Source organism: Orcinus orca, chromosome 7, assembly GCF_937001465.1.
Source record: "Orcinus orca chromosome 7, mOrcOrc1.1, whole genome shotgun sequence".
Lineage (NCBI taxonomy): Eukaryota > Metazoa > Chordata > Mammalia > Artiodactyla > Delphinidae > Orcinus > Orcinus orca.
In genome coordinates, this window is record NC_064565.1 from 32,055,237 (window position 1) to 32,074,391 (window position 19,155).

At 36.2% G+C, this 19,155-nt stretch overlaps 1 protein-coding gene across 1 annotated transcript in view; it reads right to left on the minus strand.

Moving 5' to 3' along the window:
• The window catches only part of LRP1B (LDL receptor related protein 1B), a 1,810,989-nt gene that overhangs the window by 793,521 nt on the left and 998,313 nt on the right, over nt 1–19,155 (minus strand). Inside the window, exons 8-10 of the mRNA XM_049711954.1 lie at nt 8,505–8,727; nt 5,296–5,467; nt 1,870–2,013 (exon numbers count right to left, since the gene is read on the minus strand). Coding sequence (XP_049567911.1) covers nt 1,870–2,013; nt 5,296–5,467; nt 8,505–8,727 — 539 coding nt within the window. The remainder of the gene's footprint in view (nt 1–1,869; nt 2,014–5,295; nt 5,468–8,504; nt 8,728–19,155) is intronic.

The following is a 19,155-nucleotide window of genomic DNA, read 5'->3' on the forward strand; positions in this document are numbered from 1 at the left end:
TCCCGATGCCCTAACTTCTGATTACCGTAGGTGTTCCAGCTTAAGCCAGGCTAGTTTGTGGTGGTTTTGAGGAAAGTTCCCAAGACCCAGTCTAGAAGCTGCTGCTTCAGGCTTCTCAATGATTTTGTAAGTACCTATTTGTGTTTGATCCTTTCTGCTTAAAATAGCTAGAATTGTTTCTGTTAATTTAAATGTAAATGTACCCTGATTGATCACTACATTAGACATGATTGAAGCTTTTGCAACTCTGATCTTATGTTTCTCCACCAAATGTGTGTGTGTATATGTGTGTGTGTGTATATGTGTTATATATATGTGTGTGTGTGTATGTGTATACATATATAAATGTACATATACATATACACACACACATGTATATATGTATGCATAAATGTGCATGACTGTATTTTTGCATGACATGCCATCACTTCCCAAGTGGTAACCAGAGCAGTTTAAAGGCTGGGTACACACACACACACACACACACACACACGCACACAAAACTACCCCTATCTTGAGGCTTCTGACACAAAACCTTCAATTATCCAGAGGATTTCTTGAACATGAGAGCTGGCGTCTCTACATTCCTAGCATTTGATACAAAGCTGGACATAAAAAAAAGTACTAAAAGGCATGTATTTTATCACAGTTAAGTCTCTTGGGTTCTCAATTTAAAAATATTTGCACTATGAATTCTAACCACTTAGACTTAAAATTATAACAAATTTAGAGATCTCATTTCATAGTCCTCAGCAAGCATACGATAAGAAAGCAAAAGAGATGGCAGGGCAGTGGTCAGCGAGGGAGCACAGACAAAAATAAATCAAGAGAAAATATACACTGTAAAAAGCAGTCATCAGGGGCTTCCCTGGTGACGCAGTGGTTGAAAGTCCGCCTGCCGATGCAGGGGACACGGGTTCGTGCCCCGGTCCGGGAAGATCCCACATGCCGTGGAGCAGCTGGGTCCGTGAGCCATGGCCGCTGAGCCTGCGCGTCCAGAGCCTGTGCTCCGCAACGGGAGAGGCCACAACAGTGAGAGGCCCACGTACCACAAAAAAAAAAAAAAAAGCAGTCATCATAATCTTAAAAATTATGGTATTTGTGGGACATCTAAAAACCAACAGTCTCCACATGGACACCATTTCTATGAGGGCCATTAAAACTACATCTGATTATGCGGACCCTGAGTAAAGAACTTAATTAATTTTTGTGTAAAAATTTAAACTTAACAAGAGTAATGTGTGAAAAATATTTATTAGCTTATTTAAATAAAGAATAATTAAGTTATTCTAGCATATTTCAAAAATAAAACAAAGATATGTCCAACTACTAGATAACTTTTTAAAAAAATGTTAAAGAGATTGATATTTAATTAGTATAGCTCCAGTTACTTGGAAAGTGAAATAATGAAATGAATTTCATCCCCAATGCTGGATAAAGTGAAATATTACTTAATGTGGATTTTTGTTGGACTAAACACACCTATTACTAGAGGCAGCATCTTGGTTCAAAAAAGAGAAAATCTAGTTAACCAACGATTCAGGATCATTAGATCATGAACATTCTTTAGGGAATTAAGGAAAGGATCTTCCTAAAAATCTTCCCTAAAGTACGGTTCCCAAAGATCCATAAATTTGGTGACTCTACAGCCCAGTTAGGTTTCTCATTCACATCATCACACACATACAAAAGAGAAAAAAAAACAAAAAACTAAATACTGATTTTGAGAAAAAGGCTTGTACACATTCACAGGCAAATTTGGCCTGATGATGTCTCACGTTATTACTGATGCTGATGCTCCTAATTAATACTAAGAACCCTATTCTGAATCATTAGCTGCTGGCAAATGTTTGATTTTCAATAACGTACTTTTGCATGACCTGCCATCACTTCCCAAGTTGAAGCCAGTCCTGCAGCGACAGGTCCGTGCTTTGTAACTGCTGCTGAGCAGACAGATGTGTGAACATCCCCCTGGCATTCCGTATGGATCCACTTCACATGCATGGCTTCTGACTACAACAGATGAAAAAGAGCATGCTTGAAATTCTCCAAAGACAAGATAATTATGTGCATCAGTATGTTGAAACTTTGACAGTGCAAGAGGAAATCCTAGCAAAAATCTATATACCCAAATATTTTGTATCATAATCAATTGGAAAAGAGTTTAAACCCCAAAAAAGAAAAGGTAGGGATTTGCCAAAATCCTCCTAAGTCTACTTTTTAAAAAAATTCTGAGAAGATAAAATGCTTTTATATTAACCTAAACTGTTTACATGTAAGCAAAATAAAAGTAACACGGTTTTTTGTACATGCTTATTGTACTTTTAAAAAAATACACTTTTCTGGCAAATATAAAAAAAATACTGTTAAAATATCCTAGGTTAGGTAGTTAGGCAGAGAAAGGATTTCTTCTGAAATAATCTATTATATGGGCACCTAAATTAGGATAAATTTAGGTGCCCATATAATAGATAGGTGCTTCAGTGATTACCTTTATTGAGAAGTACTGAGATAAATTTTTTTCTTCAATTTTGAGTCCATTGCCATTTGGAGAACCCTTCCACAAAATGAATTTTGTGTGTGTGTGTGTGTATTTGTGTGTGTGACTATAATTGTCAAAAGGAGAAGGCTGAGTCTTCATGTGGAGGTTATGGAATAGAAGGCTGTTTTATGAGTGTAGACAGTGGAGAAGAAACAAAAATAGGAAAAGTACTGTATGGAGAGGATGAAAAGAAGAAAGGTCAAAGAGAAAATGCTGTAGTAGGAATAATACCAGTAAGATTTTATGTATTACTCTAATTATATTTCTTTTCAATCACGACTTTCTTGGAATTGTCATGAGTAATATGACAATTTTCTTTTAATATTAAAACTTACATGCTTTCGAAAACTGTGCTATGTTCTTTTTGTATTCTGCATACTCTAAATGAAAAGATAACTGAAATGTGGTTTAGTTTTTTGCACAAGAGTGTTGCTTTTATTTTCCAGTCTCATCCCATTTCTATACTAGATCACATCTCCTCTTACCTACTTAGCAACTCTCCAGTTTCTCACTGTCTTGTCTTCATTACTTTTGCTCTCTGAATTGGATCATGCCCATCAGCATACAAATGTGCCATTATTTCCACATCTTGGGGGGGGGGGGTAAAAAATCTTAATTTTAACCTTAATTCCCATAGCAATCCTTCAATTAGCTCCCCATTTCTCTGCTCCACCTAATATCAACACTTTTCAAAGTTATCCTCGCTCATTTTCTACAATTTCTTTCCTTCCTATCTTTCCCAGATCCTTTCTATCCAGACATTCTCTTCACAGCAACCTGCTCTTGTCAGATCCCTATGAGTTTCATGCTGCTAAATCCAATGGCCAATTGAATTTAACAAGCTTCTTCTCAGTCTCCTCTTTTGGTTCTTCCTATTGTCTTTGACTTCTCATTGTTGGAGTGTCCCAGTGTGCTTTATTTGGAACTTTTTTCTTCTCCATCTATAGTTACTTCCTTGGTGACCACAACCATTTTCCTGGCTTTAAATGTCACCTATATGCCAATGACTCTCAAATTGTTTTGTTCAGCTTGGACTTGCCCCTGAACTCCAGACTTATATACTCAAATACCTCCTTGAAATCTCCACCTGAATTTATGACAGAAATTCAAAATAACATGTAAAAATTATACATTTTCTCTTTGCCCCCAGTCTGCTCCAAACTGAGTTTTCTTAATCTCAAAAATAACTCAATTATTCCAGGTGCTCAGCCTAATTATCATCATCCTTGCCTCTTTTTAAATTTACACCCCACATCAAATCCATTCAGAAATGCTGTTGGCTCTACCTTCAAATATATTCTGAGTCTAACTAGCCACTTTTCACCACCTTCACTACCACCATCTTGGTCCAATCCACCATCATCTCTAACTTTCCACCCTTGTCCCTGACAGCCTATTGTCAATATAGCAGCCATATTGATTCCTTTAAAAAGTCAGTCAGATTATGAGACTCTTCTGCTTAAGGCTTCCTAAGGACTCCCCATCTCACTAAAAGTATAAGCAAAGGTTTTTACAACTGTATGCAGGGCCCTACTTGTTATGGTCCTCCTTCATTTCTCCAGCTTAATTGCCTACTTCTCTTCCTCTTTTCACTCTGCTCCAGACCTATGGGTCCCCTTGTTGCTCCCTAAACAATCCAAGCATGCTCTTCCTCATGGTTTTTGTGTGTGCTCATCTTTCTACCTGCCTCTCTCCTCCTTTAATTACTTAAAGTCTTCATGCAATTTCATCTTCTCTATGGGACTTCCTCTGACCATCCAATATAAAATTGCAAACTACCCCCATTCCTGACACTCATCTGCTTTACCTTTTTCCATAGCACTTACTATCTTCTAATAGAATGATAATTTACTTTGTTTTTTAAAATTATGTCTTCTTTACAACAATGCAAATCTCACAGAGGCAATGATGTTTTGGTCTGTTTTATCACAACTATATTCTCAATGGACATAGAATAGTTCCTGGCACATAGTAAATGGTCAATGAATAATTGGTGAATTAATAAATCCTAATATAAAACCCTAATAAGGTTACCTACAGAATTCAAAATTTGAATTTCCTGTAAGCACAATATGTATATGTGATAATACATTGCCTAAGCTGAATTTATGTTAATGGTTAGATAATTCTAAATTCGTTTTAATTTGAAGCACAAAAAGATGACGGACATTTGGGTGGTAGTTTTTGTATGTTACATTATTCTATATATGATTGAGCCTAAACTGTATTGATGAACAAGCATCACTAACCTACAGTGCAAAGCAGTTAGTGTTTTTGAGGAATACTTAGAAATGTTGTAGCCTTCTCGTTAAAAATTATTTTTTATTTAACATGTGTTAAGGAATGATTGGGATGTTCAGTCAAGAGACCCCAGTGACTGCAATAAAAACTAGACAGATACTGCAAGGAAATCACCTAATTTGAAAAGTTTCCCAGAATGATATAAAAAAATTCCCTAAAGTCTTAGCATCTGGGTTTCCTGTATGCATACATCGAGTGCAAGTTCCTTCCTGAATCAATCTAGCCGTCATTTTAATTCTATGGTTGTAGAAACAATTCAATAGCAACTGAACAATTTGTCATTTAGACTTGGGAAGGGAGCTCTGTTCCATTTTATCATGCAGACATGTACATTTTTGCTATCAAAACAGAGAATTTATGGCTCACCCACTTGAACACCAAACAAAGGCACAAGGACCATATCCCCATTCAGTTTGCCATTGTGAAGGCTATGAAGAAGTCTTGCATCTTACCTATTGGTTGAGTTCTTTTTTGATAGATTCGGATTCCTCGAGCATTTTCCATTTTAATTAATGAATGAATATCAGTGCCATTAAATCGGTTTATCCGTATGATATTGAAGTTATCAGAATTGGTTGCATACAAATAGTCTTCAAACACAGTTATACCATAAAGATGTTTGACCTATAAAAAGGGGCAAAAATGACTGTGATTTTTAATTATGTTGCTTTCAACTTGAAAGAAAAAATGATTGCTATTTACTCCTGTGGAAAATTCCCATAGTTGGAGAGTCACAACCATATTATCATTTATCTTCTCTCATAGAATTTGACATTTCACTAACTTAAACTTTTTCTCTGAGAATAAAACATTATGCAGTAGTGGTTAAAGCACTACCCAATGTATGGGAGAGAATTTTATTCATGTTTCATTAAGAAAACATGTTCAGTAGCTACTTTTCAAAGTCTAGTGAGAACCAAACTTTCAAGCATATTCAATAACATGCTTATGGCACTGTTATGTAAAATTTGATATATTTTTGTGGGCTACATTTTCATATAGCCATGGATACGTAGAATCTGTAAAAGGCTTGCTTTACCTGTGAAAGGACTGATGAGAAAACACCTTTGAAATTCCCATTTTTTTAAAATACAGGTTACATTTAGACTAATAGCAGCCCCAGCATGGAAAATAGTAAACAACAAAATCACATATTTGGAATAATTGTAAAGAAAATGTCAGCATTCTACTCAGAAGTTGCACTCTTTCTAAAGCCTATTCATAATGAAAATGGAACTCTGAGTTGAGAATAACAATGTTTACTGCTCTCCACAACACTTCACAGTTAACAGTGTAACTCTCCTCCTTGGCACAGGTCTTGGGGACTGTGGGTAAGAATAGACTTCTTGAACTGATGGAAAGCTTCCAGTAAAGCAAAGGAAGAATAAGTATACTGATTTTCTCATACAAAAAGGCACATGCTAGGCACATTGCCTTTGGGCATGCCTTGTAGTATACTCAATTTAAAATGGTTCTGGACCGAGGTATGGTAGATTTGTCAATTGATTTGCCGTACAGATTTTGATGAAAAAGCATTTGTCATTATCGTTTGGCATTATATTGTACTTCTAGTGTACTTTTCGTATAGATTTGTAGTCAAGAGAATTTGAGAAGTTACGCATGGTTTGACTGTAAAAAAAATTTATAGAGAACAAAATCACAAAAATTTCTACTTAGGAAATCATGCCAGTTCTATACCTTAAGCAAAAGCATTTGATTTGCTATCTTTCTAGCTTACATGTCTCTTTATTACTATTCCTGATCCTCTCATAGGAGATGCTGAGTAAAAGAAGACTGGCTTTTCACGCTGTTTTTGGACGTATTTCCTTTCTTCATGTCTAGGCTACAAATGAAAGTTAGGAATTAAGGGGGAGAATCATTCTATGTTAAAGCCCCAATAATCATTTTCAATGTTAGTATTACCGTCCAGTAAGTGTTTGTAGGGGGAGGCATGTGTGTATTTACTAATAATATTTTCCACATAACTGACATCATATTCACTAAATATATCTATGACCCAATTTTGATTTGGGCAATACTTTTTTTTCCTGTAAGAATTACAAGCAAGCTGAAGTCTTCCATTAATTGCCATTTATTTGATGCATGCTTTGCTTAAAGTTTGGGGCCAGTCATCTGGAAGTGTGCGATTGTGGCCTAAACACATTGCTGTCTATGTAATTGCCAATCCAAGCCTCAGGAGAGAAAGGAAGCATGGCTACAGAGGGGGCAACTGGTGAGGGCAGAGAAACACGTTCACACGGTAGCCATCAAATTTTACTCACTGCCTCTCTGCTTTCCTTCAGACGAGTTTGTTTACCATAAAGTACCTACATTGTTGCCTGGTCTGCTAACTACCCCCAACAAAGGTGGCAGGAGCTTGGTGTGGTGCATAGACCATTCTGCCTACAGGACAAATACAAAATTTTATCTTTGTTGGATTACATAGTGGCAGAGTAAGCATACGTGTAGGGAACCAGCAAAACACAGGCAATAGAAATGGTTAAAAAAAGGAATAATTAAAAACTTCAGATACTAAAAAGCTTTTAAAAGTAGTCATGGGGAAGATCATTTGAATTCCTCATTCTTGTTTCAAGGTTTAAAGTTTTAAATACATATACGTAAAAAGAAGGTCCATCATAATCATTTTAGAGACTAGGTCCTCTGAGGTCATAACTAGACTGCCAAGGAAATCAAAGTTTTAAGGACAGTCAAAGGTGAGAGAAACAAGTGACCTCACCTCTAATATTGGACATTTTTTTTTAACCACCCAGATTAGTGCATTTTTTTTATCTGCCAAGGAAGTGAAAACATTTCATTCTTAAAAGCTGATTATAAAGGCAAAGTAACTTTACAGGACAATTACAGGATATTCGTGCCTTGCACTGCAAAAGAAAACAGAGTCCCTTATTTCAGCTCCACAGAATGAGAATCTCACAAAAAATTAGTGAGATCAGTGAGGTAAAATTGAATTTAAAAAGGAAACTAGTGAATAAGGCTTATTTCCACTTAGAGATCTCCTTCAGGTGTTTATTGAGTGTTATTTGCAAAAACTTGTAATTCAGCAAGGGGATAACTATACAGATGGGAAAAATTTTGACCTCAGTGCTTTTCACAAAATTCTTATTTTAGGAAGTACCTGAATACAACAGAAGGCAAAATTTAATCCAACCTATTAAAATAATAATGATACTTTTGTGAGCCAGCATATGCATTGTTAGCAGAAAAAAATATGTATCTCCAATGCCACATGGGACAGATGATAGTTCAGTTTCTTACAAATGAACTACTTAAATTAGTTTTTAGTAAGTAGGTCATATTTACTGTCCTACTCTAATACTTTTCTTTCTTACTAGTGTAGCATTTTTGGTTTCGTTTGTTGTTTTTTGATTTATTTCAGTTGGTTTCCGTTTTGTGTGCTTTTTTCTTTTTTTAATAGAGGGAAAGAGGGGGAGAGAGCCCCCTCCCCTGCTCCATACTATGGAGTACACAGTACACTGTGTAAAGAACATTCTCCCATATAGCAAACACATCGCAGTTCTTATGACCCATTGCAGCTTGACTTCATAAGAAATTTTCAACATTGCAATTTTCAATCTTCTTCCTAGTATGATACCATCCATTTTATTACCTTAGCTGCATTTCCGAACCAAATTCTACTTACTTGTCTGCCTTGGATGATAGTATGTCTGTTTCTTCCTTGATAGTCCACTACTTCCACATAGTCCAAGTAAAGATCTACCCAGTAAACCAATTTGTTGACTAGGTCTAGTGCCAGTGCAGCTGGCTGCTCTGTCTTGGAATCAATTATCCTTGTTCTGTTCATCCCATCCATGTCACATCGCTCCACTTTGGCCACATTCCCATAGTCAGTAAAGAAAAGTTTTCTGTTGAAAGAAAACTAAATGTTAAAGTGGAGGGAGGGGGGAAGCATATTCAATAGAACCATCTGTAAAAAACAGAACTTTTCCTTCTAATCTATTTCAGTGGTTACATCTGTTAGCTTCCCATAACCATTTCCATATAATATCACTCATAAACAGAGAAATCTGCTAATGAATATTGCAGGACATGAGGGAGCAGGTTAACTAACAACTGTAAAATTTCCCCAAAATGAATGATTATGATGGGTTTATTTTTGTATTAGGGGAAATGTTTCTTTAAGCTTCATAGAGCCAATACACATATACCGCAGGAGATGTGTGAGGCCCATTTGGAATAAGCTTCAGAAATGAACCAAGTCACCAGGCCAGGGTATGTGAGCTATCAGGCTTTATCTTCAACCTGCTTTTCAAATTGCCTGGTAATGCCTGTCTCCTATAAAAGCTATTATGTGGAGCTCAGTGAAGCTATGAGTGGTAGAGAATAGCAAACCTGGAATGGAATTAAGCAGATGGAAAAGCAAATGTGCTATTTGTAACAGTGGAAATAAAATATAAATAATTCCCCCCAAACCAATGCCAAATCCTCCCAAATATTCCCAGTTTATAAAATATCATAAAGCAAATGCAGGCCGTTTCTTTTCATGTTGTCTTTATATAATTTTTGAAGAAAAGGCTGAAAAGCAATGTTGACTTCTGAGACAATAAATCCTTCTAGGAAGCACAAACAGTGTCTGTCAAAGGTTTAAATACCTCCAACGCTTCAGTGTCTAATATTTGATTAGTATTCACAATGTTTAGTAAACACAAATCAATTTCAATTAACCTGACAATATTATAACAAGATCACCTACTCATGAGAGTAAATTACACTTGTAAATGGAAGACCATCTTGCCTTGACTTAAATACAATCTCAAGAATAATCTGATTTCCAGTGACTGAGCAATATTAAGATTACCTAGAGTATAGAATATTTGATTTTACAAACTTGGTGAATTAGTTTTTAGTGACTTTTCTCAACATTGTTGCATCATCTAACAGTATGGGGTATCTTTTAAGCTAAAGAGTACTTAAACTTTAGCTCTTTCTGCTGTGGGAGGTTTTGACTAATTTGTTTCAACATTAATGCGTACTGGTTTGTGACAGTGTGAGCCAGATTTTATTATGAGTATATATTTCCCCAAGTATTCTTGAAAGATCAATTTATCACAATAAGTTAAAAATTATTTTCAAATGACATGTCATTCAGGTGAAGAGCTTTCTATTCCAGTGAAGAACAAATAAAAGGGCATATGGTGCTATGTTTTATTGTCATGCTAAATGCTCTGACCTCTACTCCTGCACTAGCTCATTCTCTCTCTCTCTCTCATCTCTATCACTATCTCTTCCTGCTTCCATCTTTCATCTCCTCCTTCTTCACTTGTTAATCAGTTTGTGCACAGTTATCTCAAGTTACTGTTACGATTACCTAGTTTCCCTCTTCCTTACCTAGAACACTGCCCACTATTCCTATTATAAGAAACTCTCTTCCTCACCTCATACCATAATGCCTGTCCTTTCATAGTTTCCTTTTCTGACTGGTCCATTTCACAGAACTGAATAGATGCTGGTGTGCAGGTAGCTTGGCTTTGGGATAGAGAGTTAGAGGCTCTGGCCCACTGTGTATAGCATGTTATGTACAGACTACGTATAGTTAGTCATATGAAGTAGGTGGTTGCACTATCTACAGAGTGCTGAAGAGGAAACATGAGCCTGGAGATGGGAACTTCTCTCAAGTCACATTGAGATGACTTAATTACACGTGATCCTAAAAGGAAAAAAAGAGGAGTGCCAAGCCAAGAAACTTGGAGGCATGTTGTTGAAGAAAGATGACCAAATAAGATCTGAGGTTATGGTCAAAGAGATAACACAGACTCTTATCGAGGCCTAAGGGATAAAAGTTCCATGATAGAGAATTGGACTGGCTGGCTGGGTCTATCACTTCCCAAAAAGTTTTTAAAAAAGAATATAGATCGAGATGTCATTGAATTTGGTATTTGTTAAAACACTAGTAATTTTGGGTACTGCTCTTTGAAAAGTTTAGTTATGGAGGAAGAGTGAACCAGATGATAATGAAGGAGGTCAGGAAAATGTAAATAATTTGTGCAAGAAGATTTTCAGTGATGCTGACCAATATTGCAGGAATGATTCAAGTGATTCTCATATTTATTCCAGGTCATAATAAAACCGGTTGAGGTAATCTCCCCATCTGAATAAACTTAAGGCAAAATATGAAAAAAATGTACAAATACATGATTCACCAAAATTTTGCCATTTTAATGGAAGTATAAAATCAAAAGAACAGGAGGACTTTGGGTATGTGAAATGGCATTGAGCTAGAAGAAACAGTAAAGAATTGGTCATTGTACTTCCAGCACATAGCAGAATAACTAGTGCTGAGTGGTGATGTAAAAGGTGGTCTTTACATCAAATTTAACTTCCCCAGATTTCAGAATACTGACTATGTTGAGCTCTATTCACTTGTAATTGAAGTGCAAGAAATGGAAGTATTCTCCAGGATGTAACACTAAGATCATAAATCTGCAAGCAATAAATACCCAGAGTCACATGATTATGACTGTGACTATGATTATGTCACATGACTATGACTATGATTATGACTGTAGATGTTTCTTTGCTTGTTTTAGTACTATTTAATTTTAGTTTAAAATTATCTATTATTATTACAGAGAAAAGCTTTATTCTCAGGGCATTCTTTAATTGAGGTATGACTATTATAATTATAAACAAAAGCTAAAGTTTTAATTATCTAAAACCTAACTAAATTTCACTCGTGGTATAAATGTAACTGAGTTGAAAAAACTCACTTTTCTTTCTTATAAAATATTTGTCCAAATTTTAGAAAAAGGAAATAGTGCTCTGTGAACCCCATTGTCTCACTGATCTTAATAATTACCTATGAGATAGAAGGGTCAGATTTTTTCTATTTTACACATGACACTGGCTCAAAATCCACTTGGATAGCCACTGTCGGAGCCGTAACACAAATATTCGTCACACCTTTTGTTTTTAACTCAATATTTTGAAATAATTTCAAAGCTACAGAAAAGTTGTAAGAATTATAGAATGAATGTCTATACCCTTCACCTAGATTCACCATTTGTTCACCTTTTCTCCTCTGGCTATTTCTAGTACTCTCTTAACCATTTGATAGTAAATTGCAGACATGACGATTCTCTTCATCTAAAACTTCAGCCTGCATCTCCTGAGTACCGGGACATTCTCCTGCATAACCACAGTACATCTATCAAACTGAATGCATTTAACACTGATACAATGCATAGCTTTTACTCAGATTTTGCCTTTTGACCAATGATGTTTTATATATTAAAAATTCCTTTTTTTCCTCTAATTTAGAATCCAATCCAGCATCGTATATTGCACTTAACTGTCTTTTCTCTCTAGACTCCTTTAATTTTTAACAGTTCCTCAGCCTTCCTTTGTTCATGATGTCACCATTTCTAATGTGTAAATGTGAGTTGTGCTGAAGAATATCCCTATCTTGAGTTTGCCTGATTTTTCTCATAATTCGACTACGTTATGCTTTTTGAACTGAAATGTAATAGTTTTGTACTTTATTGTTTCTGCCTCTGGGCTTAGAAACCAACAGGTAAGCCTATGCTCTATTCCACAAACTCCCTAAAAAGAAGCAAAGATGGTGGTTTGAAATCTCATTTATTCCATCTTATTCAGTGTTTCTGAACATTTAACTCTCTTAATTTCCAGGGTTCTCAGTCACACTTTCAGCAGCTCCTCCCACCAGAAACCAAGTATCTTTTGCTGCTTCTAGTACAGCCGAGACCCCAGTGTAGCAATCCGTGTGTCCAGCTCATGGTGATTGGTGGAGACCATTCCCAAATCTGTCCGATGCTCCATTCCCTCTGATTTGCAATACTGACATTTCTTCTTTCCCTGTTCTTTCCTGCGATATCAATTATTTTTTATTCTCCAGAATAAAGAAGAAATTGAATTGAGATTGCTATTCTCTTATTCTTCACTTATTTTTTAAATGTCATTCTATTCAATTCCCACTAACAAAAAAATTAAAATAAGACAACATCCCAACTACTGTCTCTAAGATATGTTTAACTATTAGTTTGTAAAGGACAGGAACATTTCTTTCAAACTTTTAATTATTCACCCAGTTCATTCATTATAATTTGGCAGCTGTAGTAAATAGGAGTTTGTCATTTTGGCTTCCTTATCTCATCTAATATGGGAAACTGATTTTATCTGACATCTTTGTTGATTACATGACTAGTCCTATTTTACTACAGATATATACTTTTTTTATACAATTGGGGATAGTAAGAAACTTTGAGTATTGTTGGTAAACTTGCCTGACATAAATCAAAAGTCACAAAGGGAGCACTCACCGACAGTGACAGAGCACTGTGCTTACAGAGTTACGACCCTAATCGTCCTTATGCTTTAAGGCAAAGCAGTCGTTACACATACTGATGTCTTAAAACATGTACTTTTTTTCTTTAGCTGATAAATATAAGACTTACTTGTCCCAGTGATATCTATTTTAAATGATTCTTCCCTACTTTTGTACTTTGTCCAAAAGAACAAAGGGGAATTTAAACAGATCAGAGTCCTATCCACATCCTTTAACTGCATAGTCAACCCTGGTTTTGTGTCATCATTCTTACCCCTAACATTTTGATTATAGCTTAATGATGGAATTTAGAAATTTTCAGAGTCCTCACAGTAAATTATCTATCATTCATTTTAACTGCTGAAAAATGAAGTTACACAACAAGATTTTGGTTAAGAAATGAATGAGAGGGGAGTGAGACATAAAACTAGAGGGCCACATATTGCTAGATTTAAAAAAAAATCATTGTTCTGATTAGGGCCTAGCAAACCCTCCATGTTTATTAATCATGTGTTAAATTAGAGAATTTCATATCTTTACATTTCAGGAAAATGGTATGTATCTTTCTTAGCAAGGATTACATTAGAAACTTCATTTTTCAGTCTTGTTTTAAAAATAACTGTGTAATCCAAATAACATCAATAGTAATACAACTTTATTTTTCCTTCCATTGTATATACAAAAATTGAGCAAGAAAGTGATTTTCTACATTATACAGAGTAATTAAAGTATACTCAGAACTAAAGTAGAAATATTAAATATTTAGCATCATAATTCTAAAATGCAATTGTGAATATTAAAGGGTAATGAGTCTTTGGAGTTAGCAGTTTAAATTCAATTTGTATCAGCTCCTGCTGCTTAAGGGATGTGGAAGATAAACAAACTATTTTCTCTGTCTAGCCAAGACTGTTCAAGACAGTTATTTATTGAGTTTTCCTTGATAGGGGTTTTTGCTTTCATTGTTTGAAAAATCTCTCGTGAACTTGGTTTTCAGTTCATACATAAACACACAGAAATGAAACTTGACATAGACTCCTTCTCTCAGCTGGCTACTCCATATTCTGGAAACATTCCCACTAATAATCCCGCCAGAAGTGTTACTGTATTAGATATGTCAGTCAACATTCTTATTTACCTGAACCTGCCCCACTCAGTTAGTGCTCCTGAGAGGGGCAGCCCTATGTGCCAGTATTATCCCTCCCCTGGTTACTGATACTGAGGCCAAGGGGGAACGTGTGATGGAACTGAAACCAAATCATAGGCTGAGCTGAATCACTAAGACCCTTTCTCTCACTAATCCAAACCAAACAGTGTGGAGCTCACCTAGTGGGCAGCTGTGCTAACATGGGTGGGGAGGGGTTGGGGGCGTTGAGAGAGGAGGAATACCAGAGCCTGTGTAAAGAAGCAGGGGAGTCATGAGATAGAGATGGGATGGCAGGAGCCATGTGGTGCTCGGGCAAGGAGTTCTCTAGGACCCAGAAGTCCTGGGTCCTTTGTTATGTACACCCATGGGAGTCTCCATATCCTCTTGGGAGATCCAAATACATCTGAGCTGGCTTCAGTGGGTTTCTGTACTCGGAAGCTAACATGCCAGGAGTAAAACACTACATTGTTTAATGTTCTATTTGAAGATTCAGATAACTCTTGCACTGAACATTTTGAACAATCAAAAATCATACTGCCTTAGGAAATACATATTGAAATGCTAACTCTATATAAAGCAATCATTTTATAATGTTCACATGTAATCCTCATATAACCCCAACTTGGCATAAATACATAAATATAAAATAAATATATAAGCAGAGAGCATCTGAAACTTTTTTCTTTTGTCTCCCATGAAAACACAGAGAAGAAGGATATTAATAATGGACAATAATTTTTAAAAACCATCTTTCTTCATTTTTTAAAAACTTAATATATTATTCAAGACATAGATATCCAACTGTCCTTCCTAAATTCAATCTGGCTAAACTCTCTCACAAATTCAAATACAGCCTCTCTCAGTCCCCATCTTACCCCAACACTGCCTCTAACTCATCTTTTTATTATTTTAAACAAATTTGTCTCTTAGGCTTTTCTTTCCATTTGTTTTTCATTCTCCACATTCTGAGAGCTAGGAGTTAACTCAGCAAGTAATAAACCTGCCATTGTAAAAAGGAAGTGATAAAAAAAAAGTGGAGAAACAGAAAGATTTGCATATTATTGTATTATTATTTCATTTTATCTTCATCACATAGATATTTCATCAGTGTTTAACATAGATTGGGACACAGTGGGATTAATACCTAATCCTCTTTCCCTGGATTGACGTTGCCTGACACTTGGTTTATGTTCACTCATTCATGCCTACCAGCCATGGCTACACTTAAATTGCAACTACCGCATCTAACCACCTAAAAGATAATAACATACTTGGCCTAACATTTCGACTCCCAGGCAGCCAATATTCTCAGGCTGTAACTGAAACCTTAGAGACCCATCTATATCTAAAACAAAATTTTTCAATATTCTCAACCTTATTTACACAGGTCTCTGCTCCAAGTGTAGGGCGGCCTAACCTCTATCCACTGATACAAACTCCTCTCTTCCTACCCAAATCCTTCTGATCTGCCCTCTGAATCTCCTACTCTATGATCGCAAACTCCTCAATATCCTAAGACTATACTTTGAATGTTCATTCCACCTTTTTGCCTTTACTGAAACTTAGTGAAACTTAGCATCTCTTGAGGTCACCCTTTCCCAGCAGTCACTGGTTTTCTTACAAGAACCTCAGGAATAGATATAAAATCAGTGCCTTCTCCAATACTAATTCCAGGATATTACTCTCTTCTTATCTTGCACCATCTCCTGTTTTTTGAGGGTCTCACAAATAGGCTGTATCCATCCTCAAGGTGGGTTATGTATTATAAAACCCTTCTATAGCTGCTAACAGTCGAAATAAAACCTCATATTCTTAACACTGCCCACAATGGTTGCATGTTCTAGTCTCTGCCTATCTCTCCAGCTCCATCTAGTAATATATTTCCCTGCTTCTAATACCTTGGCCATCTAGCAGTATCCTTCTATAAAATTCTAATACCTTGATCATCTTTCAGTGCCTTAAACAATCCACAAATTTTCTTCCTTTCTCCACTTCACATATTCTGTCTCCAAGTCTGGAAAGTAATTTCTACCATGCTATTCTGATCTTGGCTTTAGTTTTCAAGTTAAACGTCAATTTCTATGAAAGACATTTCCTGCTTTTCCAATACCAATTAAGTCTGCCTGATAGAATCTCATGGCATTCTGTATTTTTTATCACACCCTTCTTTATTTAATTGCATAAAATAGATACACACATACACACACAATGATAAGGTTAAGATCTGTTTACTAAGTAGACTACAATCTCCAAGAAGACAAAGGTCATATCTGCTTTATTCAGCATTGTATGCTCACAACTTAACTATGTATCTGCCCATACTAAGTTTCTCTCTTTATCTATACATCTACATATATCTGTATAAGCTCTGGACTGACTTCCTCATATTGGAAAATAAAATCTAAAACTCAGACTTAAAATTATGTTAAAGGGGCAAAAAATATGGATAAGGCCATTCTAGCATATGAAAATAAGTTGGTTTTCCACATTATCCAGAGTAGCTCACTTTAATTCTCTGGGTCCAAATCATTCGCTAATAATAAATTATGGCTTTGCCTCAGTTTGATTGCATTGACCTCTTTTGCACATAATTCCCTTTGGAGAACTTGTAGGGAGTAGTGATATTAGTTCATGATAAGATTTAGTATTCCTGTGTCTGGCCAATTTTCATTTTTAATGGCATCCCCTCAGTATTAAAGTCTACCTACCTATAGATACCAGGTTATAATAGCACTTGGATGTATTCCTAAAGGGGTTAGACCATCTACTCCCAGAATGTAGCAAAAGTTTTGTTTCTTTCCTTAAAGTAAGATATTTATATAATCAACAGTAATTTTAAGAATGTAATGATGTTCCCCATGAGGAAGATGGACTGAGAATGTTGGATGGATTAGATAAGGAGATACCAGTTTGGTAGGTATACATTAGCACAGGGGTAAATGGAAAAGAGGAAAGAGATTCAAGATATATTTTGGGGTCTGTGTCAACAGGACTTGATAGTTAGTTAATTGGGTGAAAATAGGATGATTAGAGAGCAGCATTCTAGTACTACAATAACTTTCATAAAATATATTTATGGAATATATTGAGCCTCCAGATTTTTCTCAGGAAGTCTGCCTGTCTGTAAGATCTCAAGGTGTCATTCCATTTAATACGAAGAACGCATTTTACAGTTTGGGCATACTACTTTTCATGACCAAGGGCAACGCTATCTTAGGACTCCTTCAGGGGTCAGGATGCAGGATGTCAGTACTCAAAAGCTCATGCTCAATATACTTGATTCATGTGGAACAGTAGAATATTTGCAGCAATATATTCGATGTGAAAAAGTTGCACTTTGAAACATGCAGAGATGTATAACCTAATTTCTGCACTTAAGGAAGTCTTCTGGTTTATAAAGGCATTTTTCTGAGCTGAAATAACACAGATGGCTGTCTCAGAGGCAGCTAAGGTAAGTATCCATGAAGTTTTGGACTGCTGAACAAAACTGGTTCACTGCTATGCTAATTACCAGTTAGTTGAACTGTCAATTTCTACTTTAAATTCTTACTAAATGGAGGAAAAAATAGCATGGTGAAAATGCAACTTTAACTACAGCATAGTTTTTTTTTAATATATTATTTATTGTTTATACTTGTGTGCCCATCTCGGTTTGCTGTTGGAATAATATGTACAAATATTGCAGTGACAATAAAATCATATGGTTACGTAGATAAAACCACACTGTAGAAAATAAAGATTTCTTTGATGTTCACTTCCCTAGCTGCGAAGAGCAGATATACTTGGAAAAATAAGGCAAACCTCCTATAAAGCAATAACTTCTTCATAAGTGACATTATTCAAATTTCTTGATTTAGTTTTAAGTAGAAAGGCAGGATCAAGGGCAGGCTAAGCGTGGCTAAGACTGCAGAGACCAAAGGAAGCTGATGAAGGGAAACAACTGTCCTTGCTCAGTTGGCAAAACAGGTATTTTAATAATTGATAGATGCTGTTAGACCAGGGTTTCTTGACCAGGGTGACCTTTAGGGGTTCCATCGACAACCAGTTTTGTAGGCTGTACAAACTGACAAGTATGCCAGCAAATATGTATTCCTATAGGTGTATTTTTTGGACAAAGGGTTAATACTCAGAAAGGTAAATATCCATGTTCTGAAACAGTGATCCTCAAACTTTACTGTGTGCAATAATCATCTGGAGAGCTTGCTGAAATCTCCAACTTCTACAATCCCTGTGGTGGGAATTTGAGGAGTATCTAACAAAATTAAATATGCATTTAAAATCTCTTTCATCCAGCAATATTTGTTCCAGAAATTCATCTTGAAGATGCATCTTCACAAGAGACAAGACATGTACTGTTATTCACTATGACATGATTAATAACGGCAAAATATTGGAATATATTTTTTATCCAGTTCTCCCTTCCCCTCCCTATCCATCATTTCTTCCTAAAAATTTTTTTTTTTTTTTTTTTGCGGTACACGGGCCTCTTACTGTTGTGGCCTCTCCCGCTGCGGAACACAGGCTCCGGACGCACAGGCTCAGCGGCCATGGCTCACGGGCCCAGCTGCTCCGCGGCATGTGGGATCTTCCCGGACTGGGGCACAAACCTGCGTCCCCTGCATCGGCAGGCGGACTCTCAACCACTGCGCCACCAGGGAAGCCCCCTAGAAATATTAATTTAGCACCTACTGAGCTCAAGGTTCTGGGAATACAACAGGAAATTCTAAGGTATCTAACCTCTACTTCTAGAGGGAATGAGGAGCAATATCATTGAAGATAAATGAGCTTTACAACTTATGAATACTCAGAGATGGTTGGGTTGCAGATTGTTAATTGATAGAAGCAGTA